At 47.8% G+C, this 23753-nt stretch overlaps 1 protein-coding gene across 1 annotated transcript; it reads right to left on the bottom strand.

Annotated features, from left to right (window-relative positions):
* Nucleotides 1–2517: 2517 nt before the first annotated feature.
* Nucleotides 2518–20935, bottom strand: LOC115116466 (matrix-remodeling-associated protein 5-like). The gene is made up of 8 exons (XM_065013959.1): nucleotides 20744–20935; nucleotides 20452–20581; nucleotides 20000–20238; nucleotides 19721–19872; nucleotides 15018–15465; nucleotides 9761–14925; nucleotides 6966–8001; nucleotides 2518–6843 (listed from the first exon to the last, which is right to left on the bottom strand). Exons 1-8 carry the CDS (start codon nucleotides 20920–20922, stop codon nucleotides 4557–4559), a joined length of 9636 nt encoding a protein of 3211 aa, XP_064870031.1. The 5' UTR covers nucleotides 20923–20935; the 3' UTR covers nucleotides 2518–4556.
* Nucleotides 20936–23753: the final 2818 nt, after the last annotated feature.

Raw genomic sequence — 23753 nt, 5'->3', positions numbered from 1 at the left:
ATTGTCCATGAGTGAAACAACATTACCCTATTATATATAATGTAGCTGCAATGTCCTGGGAGAGGAACACAGACAGTGATATTTCATAAAGAAAGAAAAGGTCTCTATAATACCAGTGTAATAGAGTTAATACATGTCTAATAGGAGATTCATGGATTTGACACACGAAGCAACGGGGTTTTGGAAAATGTGGGTGGAGGGGGTTCTACTAAGCTAACATATGGCATTGTTTTAAGATGGTCATACCGTTGAGCTATTTGATTTGGAATTTTAGAACCCTTTTAGGTATTAAACAAATATTTAAAATATTGAATTTGGCCTTTATTACTATAACCCAAAGAAACGCATTGAATAACACATTAATGGCAAAAATAAAGGTTTTGAAGTGTCTGTTTTATATCAAGGAGATATACTGTTCAGTACACATATTTAACCCCTTCTTTTTTGGGCTAAAAACTACCTCCATACTTCCATTAATTTGTATGGGTTACCTTCAGTCCCGTGACACTTGTGTAAGTCCCATCTTTCCATAGAGTGATTATATTCGTTTTTAGGCCAAACCATTCAGATGCTTCAGACGTTTTCATGAGAAGAACAACTTTCGGGATGTCTCATGGTCTGACAAACACTGCTGTAGCTCGACCACCTTCCACCGCAGATGTATAATTCCATGTGGTGGATTGAGATTACAGCCCATGCTGTATCTTAAACTGACACATTTTGATGGGGATTCTTTTATTATGTTACTTAGATTGACACAATAGACTCTTAAGGATTATTAAGACCCATTTCCTGGTTTCTCTGCTGAGACTCATGGGATACAAAGCCTCAGGTTCCCAAACAAACCCATTTCCTGGTTTCTCTGCTGAGACTCATGGGATACAAAGCCTCAGGTTCCCAAACAAACCCATTTCCTGGTTTCTCTGCTGAGACTCATGGGATACAAAGCCTCAGGTTCCCAAACAAACCCGTTTCCTGGTTTCTCTGCTGAGACTCATGGGATACAAAGCCTCAGGTTCCCAAACAAACCCATTTCCTGGTTTCTCTGCTGAGACTCATGGGATACAAAGCCTCAGGTTCCCAAACAAACCCACTGTTTCTGTCCCTCCCAGGACACATACACACACCCAACAGACTATGCCTTGATCAGCAGGCTGAATTTCTTTTATCTTTTATTTATAAAATGTAGCAGTTGGGGGGAAAAGCAGAAGGTTAGTGAGAGATTTGAGAGACATCTCTCTCTTTATGATAAGAGGCACAAAATAACAATATATTACAGTCTTTACAAGACAAATAATTTACACAAAATTAAAACATGATGGTATCAGCTTTTATATGGATATTACACATGTGTGATCTGACACTGGAGCCATACACACATCTATGCTACTGTATACAAAAATATGTCATTACTACAAATACCATCTTCAAAGACTTGGTAAATGTTGTTTTTATTTGACAGATCTTGGGATGTATGTAGCCTACAGCCTAATGGCTGGAAGAGTAGTCGAGTCTGCAGACACAGAGGGCTGCAGACACAGAGAGTTGCAGACAGAGAGAGCTGCAGACACAGAGAGCTGCAGACACAGAGAGCTGCAGACACAGAGAGCTGCAGACACAGAGCGTTGCAGACACAGAGAGCTGCAGACACAGAGAGCTGCAGACACAGAGAGCTGCAGACACAGAGCGCTGCAGACACAGAGAGCTGCAGACACAGAGAGCTGCAGACACAGAGAGCTGCAGACACAGAACGCTGCAGACACAGAGCTCTGCAGACACAGAGCGCTGCAGACACAGAGCTCTGCAGACAGAGTTCTGCTGACACAGAGAGCTGCACACACAGAGAGCTGTAGACACAGACAGCTGCAGACACAGAGTGCTGCAGCCTCCTGTGGCTCCACAGAACTATCATTGGAGGAGTTCTGTGACCACTATCGAACATTTGTTCTGCTCATAAATACACAACTATACACAGGACTCAACAGGCCATTTTAGATATTATGGAGGTAAAAGTTCAGAAAGGTTGTATAATACAGAGCTGAATATGTTGCATGTTGCATGATGTGTATTGCAACAGCTGATGTTTTTACTCCCTGATATAGTCTGTGATGTTGACACTATTTCTTGTTGTTGAATGATGCAGTTGCTTCTCAGAGCTGCTCATTGCTTTTATAACTCACACTATGGCTGTAAGATGCATAACACACTATGGCTGTAAGATGTGTAACACACTATGGCTGTAAGATGTGTAACACACTATGGCTGTCAGATGTGTAACACACTATGGCTGTCAGATGTGTAACACACTATGGCTGTCAGATGTGTAACACACTATGGCTGTAAGATGCGTAACACACTATGGCTGTAAGATGTGTAACACACTGGCTGTCAGATGTGTAACACACTATGGCTGTAAGAGATGGCTGTCAGATGTGTAACATGGCTGTAAGACTATGGCTGTCAGATGTGTAACACACTATGGCTGTCATGTGTAACACACTATGCTGTAAGATGCATAACACACTATGGCTGTAAGATGTATAACACACTATGGCTGTAAGATGTGTAACACACTATGGCTGTAAGATGTGTAACACACTATGGCTGTAAGATGTGTAACACACTATGGCTGTAAGATGTGTAACACACTATGGCTATAAGATGTGTAACACACTATAGCTGTAAGATGCATAACACACTATGGCTGTAAGATGTAACACACTATGGCTGTAAGATGTATAACACACTATGGCTGTCAGATGTGTAACACACTATGGCTGTAAGATGTGTAACACACTATGGCTGTAAGATGTGTAACACACTATGGCTGTCAGATGTGTAACACACTATGGCTGTAAGATGCATAACACACTATGGCTGTAAGATGTGTAACACACTATGGCTGTAAGATGTGTAACACACTATGGCTGTCAGATGTGTAACACACTATGGCTGTAAGATGCATAACACACTATGGCTGTAAGATGTGTAACACACTATGGCTGTCAGATGTGTAACACACTATGGCTGTAAGATGCGTAACACACTATGGCTATAAGATGTGTAACACACTATAGCTGTAAGATGCATAACACACTATGGCTGTAAGATGTGTAACACACTATGGCTGTAAGATGTATAACACACTATGGCTGTCAGATGTGTAACACACTATGGCTGTAAGATGTGTAACACACTATGGCTGTAAGATGTGTAACACACTATGGCTGTCAGATGTGTAACACACTATGGCTGTAAGATGCATAACACACTATGGCTGTAAGATGTGTAACACACTATGGCTGTAAGATGTGTAACACACTATGGCTGTCAGATGTGTAACACACTATGGCTGTAAGATGCATAACACACTATGGCTGTAAGATGTGTAACACACTATGGCTGTCAGATGTGTAACACACTATGGCTGTAAGATGCGTAACACACTATGGCTGTAAGATGTGTAACACACTATGGCTGTCAGATGTGTAACACACTATGGCTGTAAGATGTGTAACACACTATGGCTGTCAGATGTGTAACACGCTATGGCTGTAAGATGTATAACACACTATGGCTGTAAGATGTGTAACACACTATGGCTGTAAGATGTGTAACACACTATGGCTATAAGATGTGTAACACACTATAGCTGTAAGATGCATAACACACTATGGCTGTAAGATGTGTAACACACTATGGCTGTAAGATGTATAACACACTATGGCTGTAAGATGTGTAACACACTATGGCTGTAAGATGTGTAACACACTATGGCTGTAAGATGTGTAACACACTATGGCTGTAAGATGTGTAACACACTATGTCTGTAAGATGCATAACACACTATGGCTATAAGATGTGTAACACACTATGGCTGTAAGATGTGTAACACACTATGGCTGTAAGATGTGTAACACACTATGGCTGTAAGATGTGTAACACACTATGGCTGTAAGATGTGTAACACACTATGGCTATAAGATGTGTAACACACTATGGCTGTAAGATGTGTAACACACTATGGCTGTAAGATGCATAACACACTATGGCTGTAAGATGTGTAACACACTATGGCTGTAAGATGCATAACACACTATGGCTGTAAGATGTGTAACACACTATGGCTGTAAGATGTGTAACACACTATGGCTATAAGATGCATAACACACTATGTCTGTAAGATGCATAACACACTATGGCTGAAACACATCCGTGTTGGGAGTCCCATAGGGCGGAGCACAATTGGCCCCACGTCATCCGGGTTTGGCCGGGGTAAGCCTGCATTGTAAATAAGAATTTGTTCTTAACTGGCTTGCCTAGTTAAATAAAGGTTCAAAAAAAGATGCATAACACAAAAAATGCATTTGGTTTTATATTCTCTATTACTATCTTTTATCAGTCTTTGGTTGAACAGTATTTTCTGCACTCAACTTTGCAGTTTCTTAGGGCAAAAAGTGTGTGTGTGTGTGTATGTGTGTATTTGTGTGTGTGTGTGTGTGCCTCCTCCAGACACGAAGATAAGCAGGACCAGGTCTCACTGTGTGTGTGTTCTGTTAGATCACATGTAGATAAGTGGCCTTGGTGTCAGTTCCAATGGCGTTCCGTGCAGTACAGCGGTAGAACCCAGTGTCTCTGCTGGTCGGGTTCTGGATCACTAGGGAACCATGGGGGCTCAGGTACCGGTTGCCATAGAGACGGGCCTGACCTGTGACCCTTAGCTGGGATTGGTCCGGCATCTCCCAGGTGATGGTCGCTCGGGGGGTTGCTATGACGTAGCAGGTGAGCTGCACAGCAACTCCGGGCCGGGTGTAGGTCAGGGGAGAGGGGCCGTTGGTGATGCGAGGGGGGTAGGCGATGACAATCACTGGAACTGTCAGGATAGACAAGGTGTCCTGATTGGTGGATCGGCAGGAGTAGGTCCCCCTGTTGAACACAGACGCCTGCTGCACAGTCAGAGTCCCGTCATCCAGGATTGAGTACTGACCCGTCACTGCTGTCTGGCCCCGAGACACGATCCCCCCGCTGGGCAACGTCCAGGTCAGAGACTGGGTCTGGCTGGAACTCTGACTGGGGCTGTCTGTCTGGGGACAGGGTAGCCGTAGATTCTCTCCGCTTATGATGCTGACCAGAGAAGCTGATCTGCTGATGACCAAAAGCTTCCTCTCCGGGATAACACTCCTTGCTGCCTCTGACACTGGGCCTCTTGGGTGAGGTGTATCCCCTCGGAATGAAACTCCTGGTACTGTCCTCTTATCCCCGCCTACTGGGCGAGGTTTCTCTGTGCTGACTTGGCCTCCTAAGTGAGGTTTCTCAGTAGTGACTGGGCCTCTGGGGTGAGGTGTCTCCTCTGTAAATGCGAATCCTGAGCGAGGTTTCTCTGTTTTAACTGGGCCCACTGGGTGAGGTTTCTCTGTGCTGACTGGGCCTACTGGGTGAGGTTTCACTGTGCTGACTAGGCTTACTGGGCGAGGTTTCTCTGTGCTGACTAGGCCTACTGGGCGAGATTTCTCTGTGCTGACTAGGCCTACTGGACGATGTTTCTCTGTGCTGACTGGGCCTACTGGGCGATGTTTCCCTGTGGTCACTGGGCCTCTGAAGCGAGGTGGGTCCTGTGTGTCTAAAACCTCTAGATGTACCATTATCTGAGTCTCGCCCCTCTCACCACGAGCAACACACACCAGCAGACCAGCATCGCTTGCCCTCACCCCCCTCAGCTCCAGGGTTCCGTTGCGGTGCACAGTGAGTCTGCTGCCGTAGTAAGGCGCCGGGAGAACCCCGTTACCAGGCAGCAACCAGGCCAAGCGGGGTGGAGGGAAGCCCTGGGAGGGACAGGGCAAAAGAACTGTCTGGCCTCTTACTGCTGAGACCCTCTGGTCCCCTACATTACTGACCCCATTATGACTCACTTCATTATTAATGACACCATTACCACTACTGACACCATTACCAGTCCTGCCTGACTGAACCCTCCCTGCAGACTGACTGATGGTGATCACAGTACTGAGTCCACTACTGCTAAAAACAGCTGTATGTCTGTCTGTCCCATCGAGTCCACCCCTAGTCCCATTGAGAGTGAAGCTGGGTGGGGTCACGCTCACCTCCACCCCCATCACCCTGCTCCTCTCCCCAGCCACGTTGCTGGCTCGGCAGGTGTAGTTTCCTCCGTCAGCCCCTCTAGCCCCCTGGATCACCAAGGAGCCATCTGGCCACACTACAACTGGACCGGACCCCCCCACAGGGATGACACGATTGATTGGAGAGAACCATGTGACTGTAGGGATGGGCTCTCCTTTGGCCCCACAGTTCAGAGCCACCACGCCCCCTTGTTGAACCTTGATGACCTCATATCTCGTTCTTTGGAAGGAAGGGGGTGAGGTAAGGACTTTGATCATCACCCTCATGGAGTCTCTCCCCATCTGGTTCTCAGCGTGGCAGACGTACTCCCCCTCCTCCCCCATCCCCACTGATGGGAGGAACAGAGTCCCGTTGTGAAATACCACCAGCCGCCTCCTCCGTCCCCCTTTCTCGTCCCCTTGCAACAGTACGCTGTTCACTGAGGTTCCGTCCGGTAGGCTCCATCTCACTGCGGGGTCAGGCTGCCCGGTGGCCAGACAGTCTACCTTTAAAGCTGCTCCATACGATACCACCTTCTGATTGGATGGCTGCTTTGGCTCAATCTTAGCGGGTTTAGCGGGCTTCGTGACCACGGTGACACGGAGGAGGCGGTAGTCATCAGCCAATTTATTTCGTGCGACACATAAATAGTCCCCCCCGTCTTTCTCCGTCATGGACTGGATATACAGCGTTCCATTACTGTGTACCTTCATCCTCTTGTCAAAACTGGAAATACAACACAGAGAGGATAAGGTTTGATACATCAGCACAAGACACAGACAATCAATCAATACAACAGAGACAGACTAGATTAAACAGATCAGAAATCAATATGGACAAGCACACACCTGTAGTGGGCATCCACTAGTTTCTTGCCAGGTACCCTCCAGACCACTCTAGGCTCTGGGTTGCCGGTTACTGAACATTGAAGGAGCAGAGTTTCTCCATATACAACTATAGAACTGGATGGAGAGGTGGAGAGGATCTTAGCCTTACTGAGGGGGGAGGAGGGCCGGAGAGGAGGGTTAAGGACGGCTGAGGAGGGGTTCAGGTCAGAGTTACTGTTAATGGAAGAGGAGGATGTAGTTTTATCTGTGGAGACAACACCTTCTCCTTCATCTCCAGTCACCAACACCCTCACCGTCCTCTTATCCCCGCCTACTGCATTAGTCGCCAGGCACTCATAGCTCCCAGAGTCCTTAGTGGAAAGCCTGCGTATCAGCAAGGTGGCGTTGGGGAGGACAAACAGGTTCCCGTTGAGGAATTGAGAGGGGAGCAGCAGCGTACCATCTGGGGTCCTCCAGCGGATGGAGGGAACGGGGGCCCCCCGGGCAGAGCAGTGGGCGTAGACAGGCATGCCAGCTGGCTGGGTTACCTTCTCCTCTCTCGGCTGCTGGATGGCTGGAGGCAGGAAGGAGACATGGAGTCGGACTGACAGACTGCTAGCCCCTGCTGGGTTGGAGGCTACACAGCGATACAGCCCTCTGTCTGCTGGGCCGACAGCCACAATACGCAGAGTACCATTAGGGAATATAGACACCCGGGGGTGAGGGCCATGGGCAGGGTTGGAGTTAAGGTCGGGGGTCAGGATGGAGCGGTCAGGTAGCACCCAGGACAGCAGAGGGACAGGCACCCCCTGAGCCCGACACTCCCACCTCACCTCTCCCCCCTGGTGCACCGTGACCTCTCTGTGAGTGGGTAGCTGAATGCGTGGTGGGCGGGACCAGACCTCCAGAGTCACCATCACGCGGTCAAGACCCACAGAGTTCTGTGCGCTGCAGATATATGTCCCCCGGTCCTGGACCTGCACGCTCCGGATGAGAAAGGTTCCGTTGGGTAGGACCTGGAAACGCTCTGCCTTGGTGTCCAGTGATATCACAGCTCCTGGGCCAGACAGAAATACAGTTGAAGTCGGAAGTTTACATACACTTAAGCTGGAATCATTAAAACTCATTTTTCAACCACTTCACAAATTTCTTGTTAACAAACTATAGTTTTGGCAAGTCGGTTAGGACATCTACTTTGTGCATAATTCTTTCAACAATTGTTTACAGACAGATTATTTCACTTATAATTCATTGTATCACAATTCCAGTGGGTCAGAAATTAACATACACTAAGTTGAATGTGCCTTTAAAATTATTTCATGGCTTTAGAAGCTTCTGATAGGCTAATTGACATCATTTGAGTCAATTGGAGGTGTACCTGTGGATGTATTTCAAGGCATACCTTCAAACTCAGTGCCTCTTTGCTTGACATCATTGGAAAATCAAAAGAAATCAGCCAAGACCTCAGAAAAACAATTGTAGACCTCTATAAGTCTGGTTCATCCTTGGGAGCAATTTCCAAACGCCTGAAGGTACCACTTTCATCTGTACAAATAATAGTACGCAAGTATAAACACCCTGGGACCACGCAGCCGTCATACCGCTCAGGAAGGAGACGCGTTCTGTCTCCTAGAGATGAATGTACTTTGGTGCGAAAAGTGCAAATCAATCCCAGAACAACAGCAAAGGACCTTGTGAAGATGCTGGAGGAAATTAGTACAAAAGTATCTATATCCACAGTAAAACGAGTCCTATATCGACATAACCTGAAAGGCCACTCAGCAAGGAAGAAGCCACTACTCCAAAACCGTCATAAAAAAGCCAAACTACCATTTGCAACTGCACATGGGGACAAAGATCATACTTTTTGGAGAAATGTCCTCGGGTCTGATGAAACAAAAATAGAACTGTTTGGCCATAATGACCATCATTCTGTTTGGAGGAAAAAGGGGGAGGTTTGCAAGCCGAAGAATACCATCCCAACTGTGAAGCACGGGGGTGGCAGCATCATGTTGTGTGGGTGCTTTGCAACAGGAGGGACTGGTGCACTTCACAAAATAGATGGCATCATGAGCGAGGAAAATTATGTGGATATATTGAAGCAACATCTCAAGACATCAGTCAGGAAGTTGAAGCTTGGTCGCAAATGGGTCTTCCAAATGCATACAAAAGCATACTTCCAAAGTTGTGGCAAAATGGCTTAAAGACAACAAAGTCAAGGCATTGGAGTGGCCATCACAAAGCCCTGATCTCAACCCTATAGAAATGTGTGGGCAGAACTGAAAAAGTGTGTGCGAGCAAGGAAGCCTACAAACCTGACTCAGTTACACCAGCTCTGTCAGGAGGAATGGGCCGAAATTCACCCAACGTATTGTGGGAAGCTTCTGGAAGGCTACCCAAAATGTTTGACCCAAGTTAAACAATTTAAAGGCAATGCTACCAAATACTAATTGAGTGTACGTAAACTGTTGACCCACTGGGAATGTGATGAAATAAATAAAAGCTGAACTAAATAATTATCTCTACTATTATTCTGACATTTCACATTCTTAAAATAAAGTGGTGATCCTAACTAACCCAATACAGGGAATTCTTACTATAATTAAATGTCAGGAATTGTGAAAAACTGAGTTTCAATGTAGTTGGCTAAGGTGTATGTAAACCTCAGACTTCAACTGTACATATTGAGTGGCGTATTGTGTGACAGTAGTGAGTGCATTGAGAAAGGTGTATGAATGACAAAGTACGTATTGTGTGTATGTGAGTGACAGTAGCATGTATTGTGTGTAGAATTGAGAGTAGAGTGTGTGGCGTACCTGTGGAGACCTTGATCCAGGTGATTGTCGGAGGAGGCTGTCCAATGGCTTCACATGGCAGGAAGGCGTCACTCTCAGCTGGGACAGACATGGAGCGTACGTGGGGGGGAGTGATAAGGGGCCTGACACGCAGGACAGGGGTCTGAGGGGGGCGATGGGCAGTCACACTACGGTGTGGAGAGAGGGGAGGGGAACGAGGAGGAGTAGAGCCAGTGTTGACCCCGGCCTGAGGGTCTGTGGTGGGTGGGAAGATCTTGGGAGGGCTGGACGGAGCTCTTGTGGTGAGGACTGCAGAGGAAGGGGTCTCTAAAATGTCTGGGAGAAGAAGTTTGGGGTGGGCACGGTGTGGGAGAGAGGGTGCGTGTTTTATTGGGGGTGGAGTTCTGACTGGGTCAGGCCTAGTGATAAGGTGTTGTGGGTCGTTGGGGTAAGGTGGGGGGCGGTAGCGACTGCCATGTGAGTCTGGGATGGCATTTAGCCCAGGATTCCTCCAGACAGTTGTAGTAGTAGGAGTGGTAGTCGTAGTTCTGGGAATAGTGGTAGTAGTTGTAGGAATAGTGGTAGTAGTTGTAGGAATAGTGGTAGTAGTTGTGGGAATAGTGGTAGTAGTTGTAGGAATAGTGGTAGTAGTTGTAGGAATAGTGGTAGTAGTTGTGGGAATAGTGGTAGTAGTTGTAGGAATAGTGGTAGTAGTTGTAGGAATAGTGGTAGTAGTTGTAGGAATAGTGGTAGTAGTTGTAGGAATAGTGGTAGTAGTTGTAGGAATAGTGGTAGTAGTTGTAGGAATAGTGGTAGTAGTTGTAGGAATAGTGGTAGTAGTTGTAGGAATAGTGGTAGTAGTTGTAGGAATAGTGGTAGTAGTTGTGGGAATAGTGGTAGTAGTTGTGGTAGTAGTTGTGGGAATAGTGGTAGTAGGAATAGTAGTTGTAGGAATAGTTATAGTGTTAGTTCTTCTAATGGAGGTGATGACTGTAGAGGAGGTGCTGGCTGAAACGGTGGTAGCTGCTGTATCAGTTGTGTTTGGGGACAGTAGTTGTGTTGTAGATGAAAGAGAGCTGTTTATTTCTGACTCTGGTTGTCTCTCCTCTGGTTTATCAGGTGCTAGATAGACTGGTTCCATCTCACTGTGTTCTTCATCAGTGGCTGGTGGTTCCATCTCACTGTGTTCTTCATCAGTTGCTGGTGGTTCCATCTCACTGTGTTCTTCATCAGTGGCTGGTGGTTCCATCTCACTGTGTTCTTCATCAGTGGCTGGTGGTTCTACCTCTCTTTGTTCTTCATCAGTGGCTGGTGGTTCCATCTCACTGTGTTCTTCATCAGTGGCTGGTGGTTCCATCTCACTGTGTTCTTCATCAGTTGCTGGTGGTTCCATCTCACTGTGTTCTTCATCAGTTGCTGGTGGTTCCATCTCACTGTGTTCTTCATCAGTGGCTGGTGGTTCTACCTCTCTTTGTTCTTCATCAGTGGCTGGTGGTTCTACCTCTCTGTGTTCTTCATCAGTTGCTGGTGGTTCTACCTCACTGTGTTCCTCCTCAGTTGCTGGTGGTTCTACCTCTCTGTGTTCTTCATCAGTTGCTGGTGGTTCTATCTCACTGGGTTCTTCATCATTTGCTGGTGGTTCTATTTCACTGGGTTCTTCATCAGTGGCTGGTGGTTCTTCCTCATTGGGTTCTTCATCAGCAGCTGGGTAGAGGGGTTTTATCTCACTGGGTTCTATCTCACTTGGTTCTTTCTCAGTGCCCGTAGGTGTTGTTCTGCCTGGTGTGGTTCCAGACCGAGGGGGAGTTGTTTTGATATCCTCTGGGTTGAAGACAGATAGAACCTGCTCTTTTGGAGTTGCCCAGACCTGACCCTCTGTTTCATCATAACTCTGTTTGTCTGTATCGCTGTGTGTAACTGTGGGTGTATATTTGTCTGTGTGTGTACTAGTTGTTGTGGGTGTATGTTTGTCTGTGTGTGTACTAGTTGTTGTGACTGTGGGTGTATGTTTGCCAGTGTGTGTGCGAGTGTGTGTGCAAATCTGTGTGTGTGTGCTAGTCGTTTGGGACCTGTCAGGGAGCCGGGAAGCAGTGTTTGCTGAGTGAGTCACCCTGTCTGTGTGTGTCTGGGGGGGAGAGGCAGGAAAGAAAGCAGGGGGGGAGATGGATGTGCTTGATGGAGCAGTGATCCTAGTAGAGGATGGAGCAGTAGTTCTAGTAGTGGTTGTAGTAGTGGTTCTAGTAGTGGTTGTTGCAGCTGCTGGCAGTCCCCTGGGGTCTGCAAGTGCTGCTCTGGGGGTATTCTGGCGAGAGGAGGTTGGAACTGGGGTATTCTGGTGAAAGGAGGTTGGACCTGGGGTATTCTGGCGAGGGGAGGTTGGACCTGGGGTATTCTGGCGAGAGGAGGTTGGACCTGGGGTATTCTGGCAAGGGGAGGTTGAACCTGGGGTATTCTGGCGAGGAGAGGTTGGACCTGGGGTATTCTGGCGAGAGGAGGTTGGACTTGGGGTATTCTGGCGAGAGGAGGTTGGACCTGGGGTATTCTGGCGAGGGGAGGTTGGACCTGGGGTATTCTGGCGAGAGGAGGTTGGACCTGGGGTATTCTGGCGAGAGGAGGTTGAACCTGGGGTATTCTGGCGAGGGGAGGTTGGACCTGGGCTATTCTGGCGAGAGGCGGTTGGACTTGGGGTATTCTGGCGAGGGGAGGTTGGACCTGGGGTATTCTGGCGAGAGGAGGTTGAACCTGGGGTATTCTGGCGAGGGGAGGTTGGACCTGGGGAATTCTGGGGGGCGGTGGGTCGTCCTCTGGGTCTGCTGATGCGTCTCCTCTGGCCGGGCCTTCTCCTGGAATTCCAGGGGATTCTGGATTGCGATGGGACAGAGTTGGAGAATGTTAACTGTCCAGAGTTTGTTGTTCCATACCTCCTCCTCTCACCTGTGGTCCTTACAGGATTAAGGACCACCTCTGTGCTAATGTCATTGATGCTGGAGGTTGGCTTTGTGCTTTTAGGGGAACTCTCTGTCTCTGTTCCTGTCCCTGTATCTGTGTCTGTGTTTGACTGAGGGGTCTGGGGGAAGTTATTGGTCTGATCTGCAGTGTTTGTTGTCTCTGGGGCCACTCTATCCTTTGTTAGCAGGTCTGGGATCAGTGATGTGTGGACAGTATTCAATCCCTCTTCCTGTAGACTGGGGACAACTATGGAAAAACCCTCTGTGGTATCAGCCTCTGACTCCAATACAGTACGTTGAGGGGATTTTCCTCCCACTGTAACCTCTGGTGTGCTCTTTGGTAGTGTGGTGTTTGGTAGTGTGGTCTTTGGTTGTGTGGTCTTTGGTTGTGTGCTGCCTGGCTTTATTCTGGTTGTCTGCATTCTGGTTGTCTTTGCTTCAGTTGGGGTTGATGTGGTTGTCTTTGCTTCAGTTGGGGTTGATGTGGTTGTCTTTGCTTCAGTTGGATTTGAGGTGGTTGTCTTTGCTTCAGTTGGGGTTGAGGTTGTTGTCTTTGCTTCAGTTGGGGTTGAGGTTGTTGTCTTTGCTTCAGTTGGGGTTGAGGTTGTTGTCTTTGCTTCAGTTGGGGTTGAGGTTGTTGTCATTGCTTCAGTTAGGATTGAGGTGGTTGTCTTTGCTTCAGTTGGGATTGAGGTTGTTGTCGTTGCTTCAATTAGGATTGAGGTGGTTGTCTTTGCTTCAGTTAGGTTTGAGGTTGTTGTCGTTGCTTCAGTTGGGGTTGATGTGGTTGTCTTTGCTTCAGTTGGGGTTGAGGTTGTAGTCTTTGCTTCACTTGGGGTTAGGGTGGTTGTCTTTGCTTCAGTTGGGGTTGATGTGGTTTCCTTTGCTTCAGTTGGGGTTGAGGTGGTTTTCTTTGCTTCAGTTGGGGTTGAGGTGGTTGTCTTTGCTCTAGTTGGGGGGGCTGAGGTGGTAGTACGTGCTCTAGTTGGGGGTGATACATACAGGGAGTCTGTGATTTTAGGGGCAGTCCTTTCACGTATCTTAGCCAGCAGCTCGGCCCATTTCTGAGGGTCTATCTTGTGTTTGGCCAGGTTAAACCTCCGACGGCCCTCCAGCCTGTTCCTCTTCTGCTCCACAGGGAAGCCTCTCCTCAGGGGCCTCCTTCCCCTCTGAGGGGGTCCGCCTCCCTCCACCCTCACCATGTGAGATCTGATGGGGGGGCGCCGTGTCAGGGGAGGTTTAGGTCTAAGACCTCTCCTCCTGGTGTTACCTGCCCTGGTGTGCAGTATGTTCTCCTCCTCCTTGTCATTTCCTGACACCCCCTCTTCAACCTCATTGACCCCTAGAGGGGCTGGTACCCTGTTGGACAACCCCATCACAGACTGTGGCCTTATGGGATATCTCATGCTTGATGAGGTGTCGGTAGGACGTGGGGTTAGAATCAGTCTGGTGGAGTGAGAGTCAGCACCGTGCTGGTTCACCGCTACACAACGGTATAGTCCTGCGTCTTTCTGCCCAGGGAAGGGGAGAGACAGGGTACCATTGGCTAAGACAGTCACCCCTGCCTCCCCCCTTCTTCTCCCCTTGTTCCTACTCCCTACCACTTCCCCGTCAGGAAGAACCCAGTTCACCTCAACCTTCGGTGAACCAGAGGCCTCACACGGTAGACTGACAGGGTCTCCAACCAATCCAGTCACAGCAGCGCCTAGCTCCTCCCCTGGGGGAGCATTGGATGATTCTACTACCACCAGACGGAGGGGGAGAACATCGACATTTCCCCCCGCCCGGGCCACGCAGTAGTACAGTCCAGCATCAGAGTGATCCACTCTCTGCAGGATCAGCCCTTGGCCAGACACCCGGACCCTACCATCTGAGCTGTGGTAGGGGAAGGAGACTGTTAAACCATCTGGAAACACCCATTGGAGCCTGGGGTCTCCAGAGCTTAGGTCCTCAGTAGAGCTAAGGACAGGACAGGGCAGGTGGATCTGGCTGTCTGTGGCTGCTGTAAAAGCTGTGTGGGTGTGGTTGGTCTGGATGAGGACCCAGGGGTGTTGGGATGGGGGGTCTGGGGGGGCAGACACCAGGGTGGACAGGGTCAGTGTAACCCTGTGGGTGCTGGACTGAGCTCTGTTGAACTGGAGACTAACATGGGGCTGCAGTAACCAGGCAGGATGGGCTTGGACACTGGCCCTGAACCCTGTATGGTAGTAGCCCTCTCTCTGTGCTCTCTGTCTGTACCTGAAGGACATGAAATGAATGTGTTGGGGTTAAAACAAAATTGTAGGATAATAACAGAGGAATGTGTTGTGTGTGTTTCTGTAATTTCATACCTGTAGGCAAGTGTTGGGGCTTTACTCAACATGATTTCTCTCTGAAGCCTGGCAGGTGTCTCACTGTAGTAGGCCATCAGCCTCCACAGCCTCTCATAGCTGTGCCCATCCACCCCACAGACCAGGGAAAGGGAAAGGGAGAGGGGGGTGAAGGAGGAGGAAAGTTGTGGTGGGGTAATGTCCGGAGTCTGTGAGGAGTGTGTGATGTTACACTTCAGATCAACGGCATTCCCCTGTTGGTCGGACATCCCCAAGGAGGCGTGACCTAAAGCCTCTCTAAAAGTTTCTATTGACTGAATTCCGCCATCCTCCTGAGATGAGGCTCTGGGATTGGTGGCAATTACAGGCGAGGAGCAGGATAAGTCTTTCTGCTGCAAAAGACCACGTCCCTTCAGGTGATTGGGTGAGGCACAGACCAGGCACTGTGGCCCCGGACATTTCAACAACCCTGAGAGAGAAGAGAAGAATCAGTATTTCCTCACACAAATACGCATCCCAGTTCCAGTGATTTTGGGACTAGTGTAAGGACTAGGGGTTAGTGAAAGATCTAGGGGTTAGTGAAAGATCTAGGGGTTAGTGAGATTTCCTTGGAGCGAGCGGTTGCATCCGCACTTCGGTCCGCAGGTAGTATAACTTTTCATTACATTTCATTACATTTCATTTTAGTACAACGGTTTGATTTGTCTAATCTTAGCAATTTCTTCTTAGCTAGCTACATAGCCGTCTTTGTATCAAAGATAATTGCGTAATTATCGTATTTTCGTCGTCCTAACGTAGTCTACACTGCTATCTGCCCAGCAGCTAGCCAGCTAGCAAACGTCCACCGTCTACCGAATAGCAGCACTGTAAAAACTATTACACTCAACTGAACGACTTGATTAGTGTAGTGTTAGCTAGCTACATAGTTGTCTTTGCTGTCTTCGTATCCAAGATAATTGTGTAGTTTAGAGTGTGTAGTCTTAGAGTGATTATCTTAATTTACCGAGGTTAGCTAGCCAGCTATTTGTCGTCCTTAACGTAGGAGACACTGCTAGCTAGCCAACAGCTAGCCAACGTCTACCGAATAGAACTTCCTCACTCAACAACCCGGTCGCATTCCGCTTCGCTCCACAGGTAGTATCACATTTTTCATTTCATTTCATTACAGTACAACGGTTTGATTTGTTTGATCGTAGCTAGCTACATAGCTAGCTACATAGCCGTCTTTGTATCAAAGATAATTGTGTAGTCTAGAGCGATTTTCTAGGTTAGCTAGCCAGCTATTGTCGTTCTTTTAACGCAACGTAACGTAATCAACACCGCTAGCTAGCCAGCTAGCCCCCGAATAGCAGCACTGTAGAAACTATCACACTCAACGGAACGACTTGATTAGTGTAGTGTCAACAACGCAGCCACTGCCAGCTAGCCTACAAAGTCAACATGCAGCCACTGCCAGCTAGCCTACTTCAGCAGTACTGTATCATTTTAATCATTTTAGTCAATAAGATTCTTGCTACGTAAGCTTAACTTTCTGAACATTCGAGACGTGTAGTCCACTTGTCATTCCAATCTCCTTTGCATTAGCGTAGCCTCTTCTGTAGCCTGTCAACTATGTGTCTGTCTATCCCTGTTCTCTCCTCTCTGCACAGACCATACAAACGCTCCACACCGCGTGGCCGCGCCACCCTAATCTGGTGGTCCCAGCGCGCACGACCCACGTGGAGTTCCAGGTCTCCGGTAGCCTCTGGAACTGCCGATCTGCGGCCAACAAGGCAGAGTTCATCTCAGCCTATGCCTCCCTCCAGTCCCTCGACTTCTTGGCACTGACGGAAACATGGATCACCACAGATAACACTGCTACTCCTACTGCTCTCTCTTCATCCGCCCACGTGTTCTCGCACACCCCGAGAGCTTCTGGTCAGCGGGGTGGTGGAACCGGGATCCTCATCTCTCCCAAGTGGTCATTCTCTCTTTCTCCCCTTACCCATCTGTCTATCGCCTCCTTTGAATTCCATGCTGTCACAGTTACCAGCCCTTTCAAGCTTAACATCCTTATCATTTATCGCCCTCCAGGTTCCCTCGGAGAGTTCATCAATGAGCTTGATGCCTTGATAAGCTCCTTTCCTGAGGACGGCTCACCTCTTACAGTTCTGGGCGACTTTAACCTCCCCACGTCTACCTTTGACTCATTCCTCTCTGCCTCCTTCTTTCCACTCCTCTCCTCTTTTGACCTCACCCTCTCACCTTCCCCCTACTCACAAGGCAGGCAATACGCTCGACCTCATCTTTACTAGATGCTGTTCTTCCACTAACCTCATTGCAACTCCCCTCCAAGTCTCCGATCACTACCTTGTATCCTTTTCCCTCTCGCTCTCATCCAACACTTCCCACACTGCCCCTACTCGGATGGTATCGCGCCGTCCCAACCTTCGCTCTCTCTCCCCCGCTACTCTCTCCTCTTCCATCCTATCATCTCTTCCCTCTGCTCAAACCTTCTCCAACCTATCTCCTGATTCTGCCTCCTCAACCCTCCTCTCCTCCCTTTCTGCATCCTTTGACTCTCTATGTCCCCTATCCTCCAGGCCGGCTCGGTCCTCCCCTCCCGCTCAGTGGCTCGACGACTCATTGCGAGCTCACAGGACAGGGCTCCGGGCAGCCGAGCGGAAATGGAGGAAAACTCGCCTCCCTGCGGACCTGGCATCCTTTCACTCCCTCCTCTCTACATTTTCCTCTTCTGTCACTGCTGCTAAAGCCACATTCTACCACTCTAAATTCCAAGCATCTGCCTCTAACCCTAGAAAGCTCTTTGCCACCTTCTCCTCCCTCCTGAATCCTCCTCCCCTCCCCCCTCCTCCCTCTCTGCAGATGACTTTGTCAACCATTTTGAAAAGAAGGTCGACGACATCCGATCCTCGTTTGCTAAGTCAAACGACACCGCTGGTTCTGCTCACACTGCCCTACCCTGTGCTCTGACCTCTTTCTCCCCTCTCTCTCCAGATGAAATCTTGCGTCTTGTGACGGCCGGCCGCCCAACAACCTGCCCGCTTGACCCTATCCCCTCCTCTCTTCTCCAGACCATTTCCGGAGACCTTCTCCCTTACCTTACCTCGCTCATCAACTCATCCCTGACCGCTGGCTACGTCCCTTCCGTCTTCAAGAGAGCGAGAGTTGCACCCCTTCTGAAAAAACCTACACTCGATCCCTCCGATGTCAACAACTACAGACCAGTATCCCTTCTTTCTTTTCTCTCCAAAACTCTTGAACGTGCCGTCCTTGGCCAGCTCTCCCGCTATCTCTCTCAGAATGACCTTCTTGATCCAAATCAGTCAGGTTTCAAGACTAGTCATTCAACTGAGACTGCTCTTCTCTGTATCACGGAGGCCCTCCGCACTGCTAAAGCTAACTCTCTCTCCTCTGCTCTCATCCTTCTAGACCTATCGGCTGCCTTCGATACTGTGAACCATCAGATCCTCCTCTCCACCCTCTCCGAGTTGGGCATCTCCGGCGCGGCCCACGCTTGGATTGCGTCCTACCTGACAGGTCGCTCCTACCAGGTGGCGTGGCGAGAATCTGTCTCCTCACCACGCGCTCTCACCACTGGCGTCCCCAGGGCTCTGTTCTAGGCCCTCTCCTATTCTCGCTATACACCAAGTCACTTGGCTCTGTCATAACCTCACATGGTCTCTCCTATCATTGCTATGCAGACGACACACAATTAATCTTCTCCCTTCCCCTTCTGATGACCAGGTGGCGAATCGCATCTCTGCATGTCTGGCAGACATATCAGTGTGGATGACGGATCACCACCTCAAGCTGAACCTCGGCAAGACGGAGCTGCTCTTCCTCCCGGGAAGGACTGCCCGTTCCATGATCTCGCCATCACGGTTGACAACTCCATTGTGTCCTCCTCCCAGAGCGCTAAGAACCTTGGCGTGATCCTGGACAACACCCTGTCGTTCTCAACTAACATCAAGGCGGTGGCCCGTTCCTGTAGGTTCATGCTCTACAACATCCGCAGAGTACGACCCTGCCTCACACAGGAAGCGGCGCAGGTCCTAATCCAGGCACTTGTCATCTCCCGTCTGGATTACTGCAACTCGCTGTTGGCTGGGCTCCCTGCCTGTGCCATTAAACCCCTACAACTCATCCAGAACGCCGCAGCCCGTCTGGTGTTCAACCTTCCCAAGTTCTCTCACGTCACTCCGCTCCTCCGCTCCCTCCACTGGCTTCCAGTTGAAGCTCGCATCCGCTACAAGACCATGGTGCTTGCCTACGGAGCTGTGAGGGGAACGGCACCTCAGTACCTCCAGGCTCTGATCAGGCCCTACACCCAAACAAGGGCACTGCGTTCATCCACCTCTGGCCTGCTCGCCTCCCTACCACTGAGGAAGTACAGTTCCCGCTCAGCCCAGTCAAAACTGTTCGCTGCTCTGGCCCCCCAATGGTGGAACAAACTCCCTCACGACGCCAGGACAGCGGAGTCAATCACCACCTTCCGGAGACACCTGAAACCCCACCTCTTTAAGGAATACCTAGGATAGGATAAAGTAATCCTTCTCACCCCCTTAAAAGATTTAGATGCACTATTGTAAAGTGGCTGTTCCACTGGATGTCATAAGGTGAACGCACCAATTTGTAAGTCGCTCTGGATAAGAGCGTCTGCTAAATGACTTAAATGTAAATGTAAATGTAAGATCTAGGGGTTAGTGTAGTGTGATTGTCACCTGGGTGAGAGATGCTCCAGGCCTGCAGCCAAGCCATGCTGCAGTCGCAGGTCCAAGGGTTGGCCTGCAGAGCTAGGGACTCCAGAAGAGGGGCGGTCCTCAGTATGTCTCTGGGCAGGTTAGTCAGACTGTTGTTGGACACGTCCAGATGCCTGGGGAGAGGAGGGGGATAGTCCAGTCACAAATGACACACTATCCACTAAGTAGTGCACTACTCTTTAGGTGTGAACTATGACTAAGAGTGAATAAATGAATAAATGAAGACTGTAGAAAACCCACCTGAGGGTGGAGTAGCAGAATGTCTGCAGTAGGGACAGAGTGCAGAAGGCCTGCGGGTGCAGCTGGTGGAGCCGGTTCCCCTGCAGTCGGATCAGTCTGAGGTTGGGGAGGCGGAGCAGGGCCTGGGGGTGGAGGGACTGCAGCCAGTTGTGATCCAGGTGGAGGCGCTGTAGAGAGGACAGGCCTGAGAAGCTCTTTGCTGAGATCTCCCTCAGCTTGTTATAGCTCAGCTTCAGGACCTGGGGGGGAGAGGGATGGATGGATGGATCATTGAATGAATGATAATTGACAATACATGGTATAAACTCCTCCAGCTTTAAACAACAATACATACACATCAATGTGAGTCAAATGAACACAACAACACAATACAATAACAGTGTCTAAGCTCAATAGAACAATTTACATTTGCTTCCAATTATTAGCTCATTTGACCCCTCTCCTCTCAGTACCTGAAGGGAAGACAGATCTTGGAAAGCTCCGTCGGGAATCTCATGGATGTCATTCCCATGAAGCATCAGCAGCGCCAGCCTCCTCAGACCGGCCAATGAGCTGTCTGGGATCCTGCTGATACTGTTGAACCTTTTAGAGACCAGAGACAAACAGCATCAACCAATGGAATGCCTAAAATGTGTGTGTGTGAGAGTGAAAGTGAAAGTGAGAGAGAGAGAGAGAGAGAGAGAGAGAGAGAGAGAGAGAGAGAGAGAGAGGGAGTTTGTGTATGTATTTGTGCACAGTCCTTACCCCAGGTTGATGTGTAGTGTGTGTTGAGGTAGGGGCTGTGGTATGTTGACCAGAGATCTGAATGTGCAGTGTAGTTCAGTGGGCTGATAGCAAGAGCAGGGCAGAGGGCAGGCACCACCAGGAGACACCAGGGTCAGCAACACCACAGCCAGGGACACACCACACACACTGGGAACCATCTTATATAGGAGGGCCGCTCACTGACAATATAGAAATATATATGTCAATGTGACACACACACACACACACACACACACACACACACACACACACACACACACACACACACACACACACACACACACACACACAGTCTCTGCAGTAACAACTATAATGCAGGGTAACACTTTAGATGCTCTACAGACTATCAGAAGCATTTCAACTAACTATCTACTAACCCTAACTCTTATCATAACCCTAAACTTAACCCTTAACCCTTAACCCTAAACCTTATTTTAACCTTAGCAAGCATTTACTTATCAACAGATACTTTGTTAATAGCAGTGGTGGAAAAAGTGCTCAATTGTCGTACTTGAGTAAAAGTAAAGAGACCTTAATAGAATAGACTCAAGTAAAGTGTGAATGTCACCCAGTAAACTTGAGTAAAAGTCTAAAAGTATTTGGTTTTAAATGTACTTAAGTATCAAACGTAAATGGAATAGCTAAAACGTATGTAAGTATCAAAAGTAACAGTAAAACCATTTCAAATTCCTTATATTAAGAAAACTTGCCATCATAATTGTCTTGTTTTTGTTACTGGCGGATAGCCAGGGGCACACTCCAACACTCAGACATAATTTACAAACTAAACATTATTGTTTAGTAAATCCGCCAGATCAGAGGCAGTAGGGATGACCAGGGAAGTTCCCTTGATAAGTGTGTGAATAGGGCCATTGTGTCAAAATGTAATGAGTATTTTAGGGTGTCAGGGAAATTGTATGGAGTAAAAAATACATGATTTTCTTTAGGAATGCAGTGAAGAAAAATATTTGTTACTTTTTACTAAGTACTTTACACCACTGGTTGATAGTATGACCATCTGTAGAGTATCTAAATCCGGACAATCCTAATTAAGTGTGTCCTAATGCAGCTACAGTTTCTGCATTCCGAAACACTCTGGGTCAATAATTGTGTTCAATTGGCCAGTGTTCTACTGAGGGCATGATGGCACTGACACACAGAACTGACAAACACTCTGAAGGCATGTGCTGACGTTCCCGTGCAAATTACAGTATGAGTCTGGTTATTCTAACGTCTTGACCAGCTATCTTTGACATTGCTCTGACATTTCAATCTATGTGAATAAATGTAAACAGTAACGTTCTCAAAGGAGAAGAACGAGCTATCTAAATTCAGCAACTAATAATTTACACCATCTGCGGGCAGAAGCGCCAACCGTTTCCTATTGTTTTTGCGTGGGCTTCATAGAACCTTTCCTCTAATAATCCACAACCAAGCAGGTAACCATCACCATCTGACTATTAACACTCTTGACCCGATGCTGATACGGGCTATTATTTGACTGACTGCAAGACCAGCTGCCACAGAGAGTGATGACATTGAAGAACGGCATACCTTTTCCTCGGTGCGTAAACGCATCAATATGATACAACTTTACAACTTTACATTGCATGGAAGTACATTTTAGATACATTTTAGCATCTAGCGGGAATTTTGACAGAAGTTTCCCCGGTCATAATATGAATAGTAGGATAGGTATTTCATTTGGGAGCTATAACTTTCAATTTACCTGACAATCCTTCAAATCGAAGATATCAAGATTCTTCATTTCCTTATAGTCCAATTCCCATCAAGTGCTCATTTTTATCCAAAGGGCGATTTGGCAACGGTAGAAATGATAAAAAGTCTTATCATTTACGTAGTATAATATTGGCATAATTTTTTTACTGACGTTTCAATAGACTACAACTTTATCAATTGAAAATAACAGAGTTGAAAACCAGTAACCTATACAATCCAAGAAAAAACGAAATAAATCTATATTTGTTATTCCCACACAGCACGTCTTGTTCCACTGTGCGGTTGAAAGGAAAGGAAGGGATAAGAAAGAAAGGATTGTAAAAAATAATCTCGATCCCACGCGCTGTGCGCAATAGCCAGGGGACCGGGTAACCTCTCCCTGGATAGCCTGGTCTCATAAACTACACGTAACATAATACATTTAAATCAGGGGCACCCAAATTAGTATGATATGTTATGTTTGGAATGGTTACATAACAGAAAAGGTTACTTAAGGCAAAGACGAAATTAGTGTGATTGGTTGGGTGTATAACACAAATGTTTGATTAACACAAAATTGATTGTTCGAATCTCATCATGGACAACTTGATCTAATTAGCAACTTTTCACCTACTTACTACTTTTAAGCAACCTAGCTAAAGTTAGCCACAACAAATTGAAATTCATAACATATCATGCATTTTGCAAATTCATAACATATTGTACGTTTTGCAAATTCGTTACATATCATACCAGTTGTAATTCGTAACATATTATAAGAAATGGATGATGGACATCCACAAATGAATACATACCATACAAAATGTAATATATCATACTAAATGGAGTGTCTTGGATTTACAGACAGAATTATATGAAATGCTCTGAGACCAGGTTGCTGAGGAGGGGGTCTGAGTGGGTGACTTCCTCTTTCAGAGAATTGTATCTGGAATGAAAAGTGAGACCACCTGATAAGTTTGCCATTAGTCTATATTTAACCTTTTCCCCACCCCGACTAGAGCAGTGGAACATGTGCTGTGGCAAGTTGGGGACTGTGCCTGTGTTATGTTGTGATGCAACTGGGGGGTCTGATGTTGCTGGGAGAGTTCGGACAGGTGTGTGTTGTGGCAGGGGTGGTCCCACGGCCTCACACCTCTAGAGCTAAAGGGGGAAACCTGGAGGTGTGGAAATAGCCAAGGGCTCCTCAGCTGTTGTTCTCAGGGCCTTGGCCGCGTGGGTGTGTCCTTTATTTCTATGTCCAGTCTCTAAA

Source organism: Oncorhynchus nerka, linkage group LG3, assembly GCF_034236695.1.
Source record: "Oncorhynchus nerka isolate Pitt River linkage group LG3, Oner_Uvic_2.0, whole genome shotgun sequence".
NCBI classification, from domain to species: Eukaryota; Metazoa; Chordata; class Actinopteri; order Salmoniformes; family Salmonidae; genus Oncorhynchus; species Oncorhynchus nerka.
Note: the sequence above shows the minus strand (reverse complement) of the source record. Positions and strands in the feature narration are given on the sequence as shown.

Coding starts and splice junctions, on each gene's coding strand:
- LOC115116466 (XM_065013959.1), bottom strand. CDS start 20,922: ATGGTTCCCAGTGTGTGTGGTGTGTCCCTGGCTGTGGTGTTGCTGACC. Junction 20,582..20,743: donor ACACTACACATCAACCTGGG/GTAAGGACTGTG, acceptor GGTCTCTAAAAG/GTTCAACAGTATCAGCAGGA. Junction 15,466..19,720: donor CTGGAGCATCTCTCACCCAG/GTGACAATCACA, acceptor CTTCTCTCTCAG/GGTTGTTGAAATGTCCGGGG.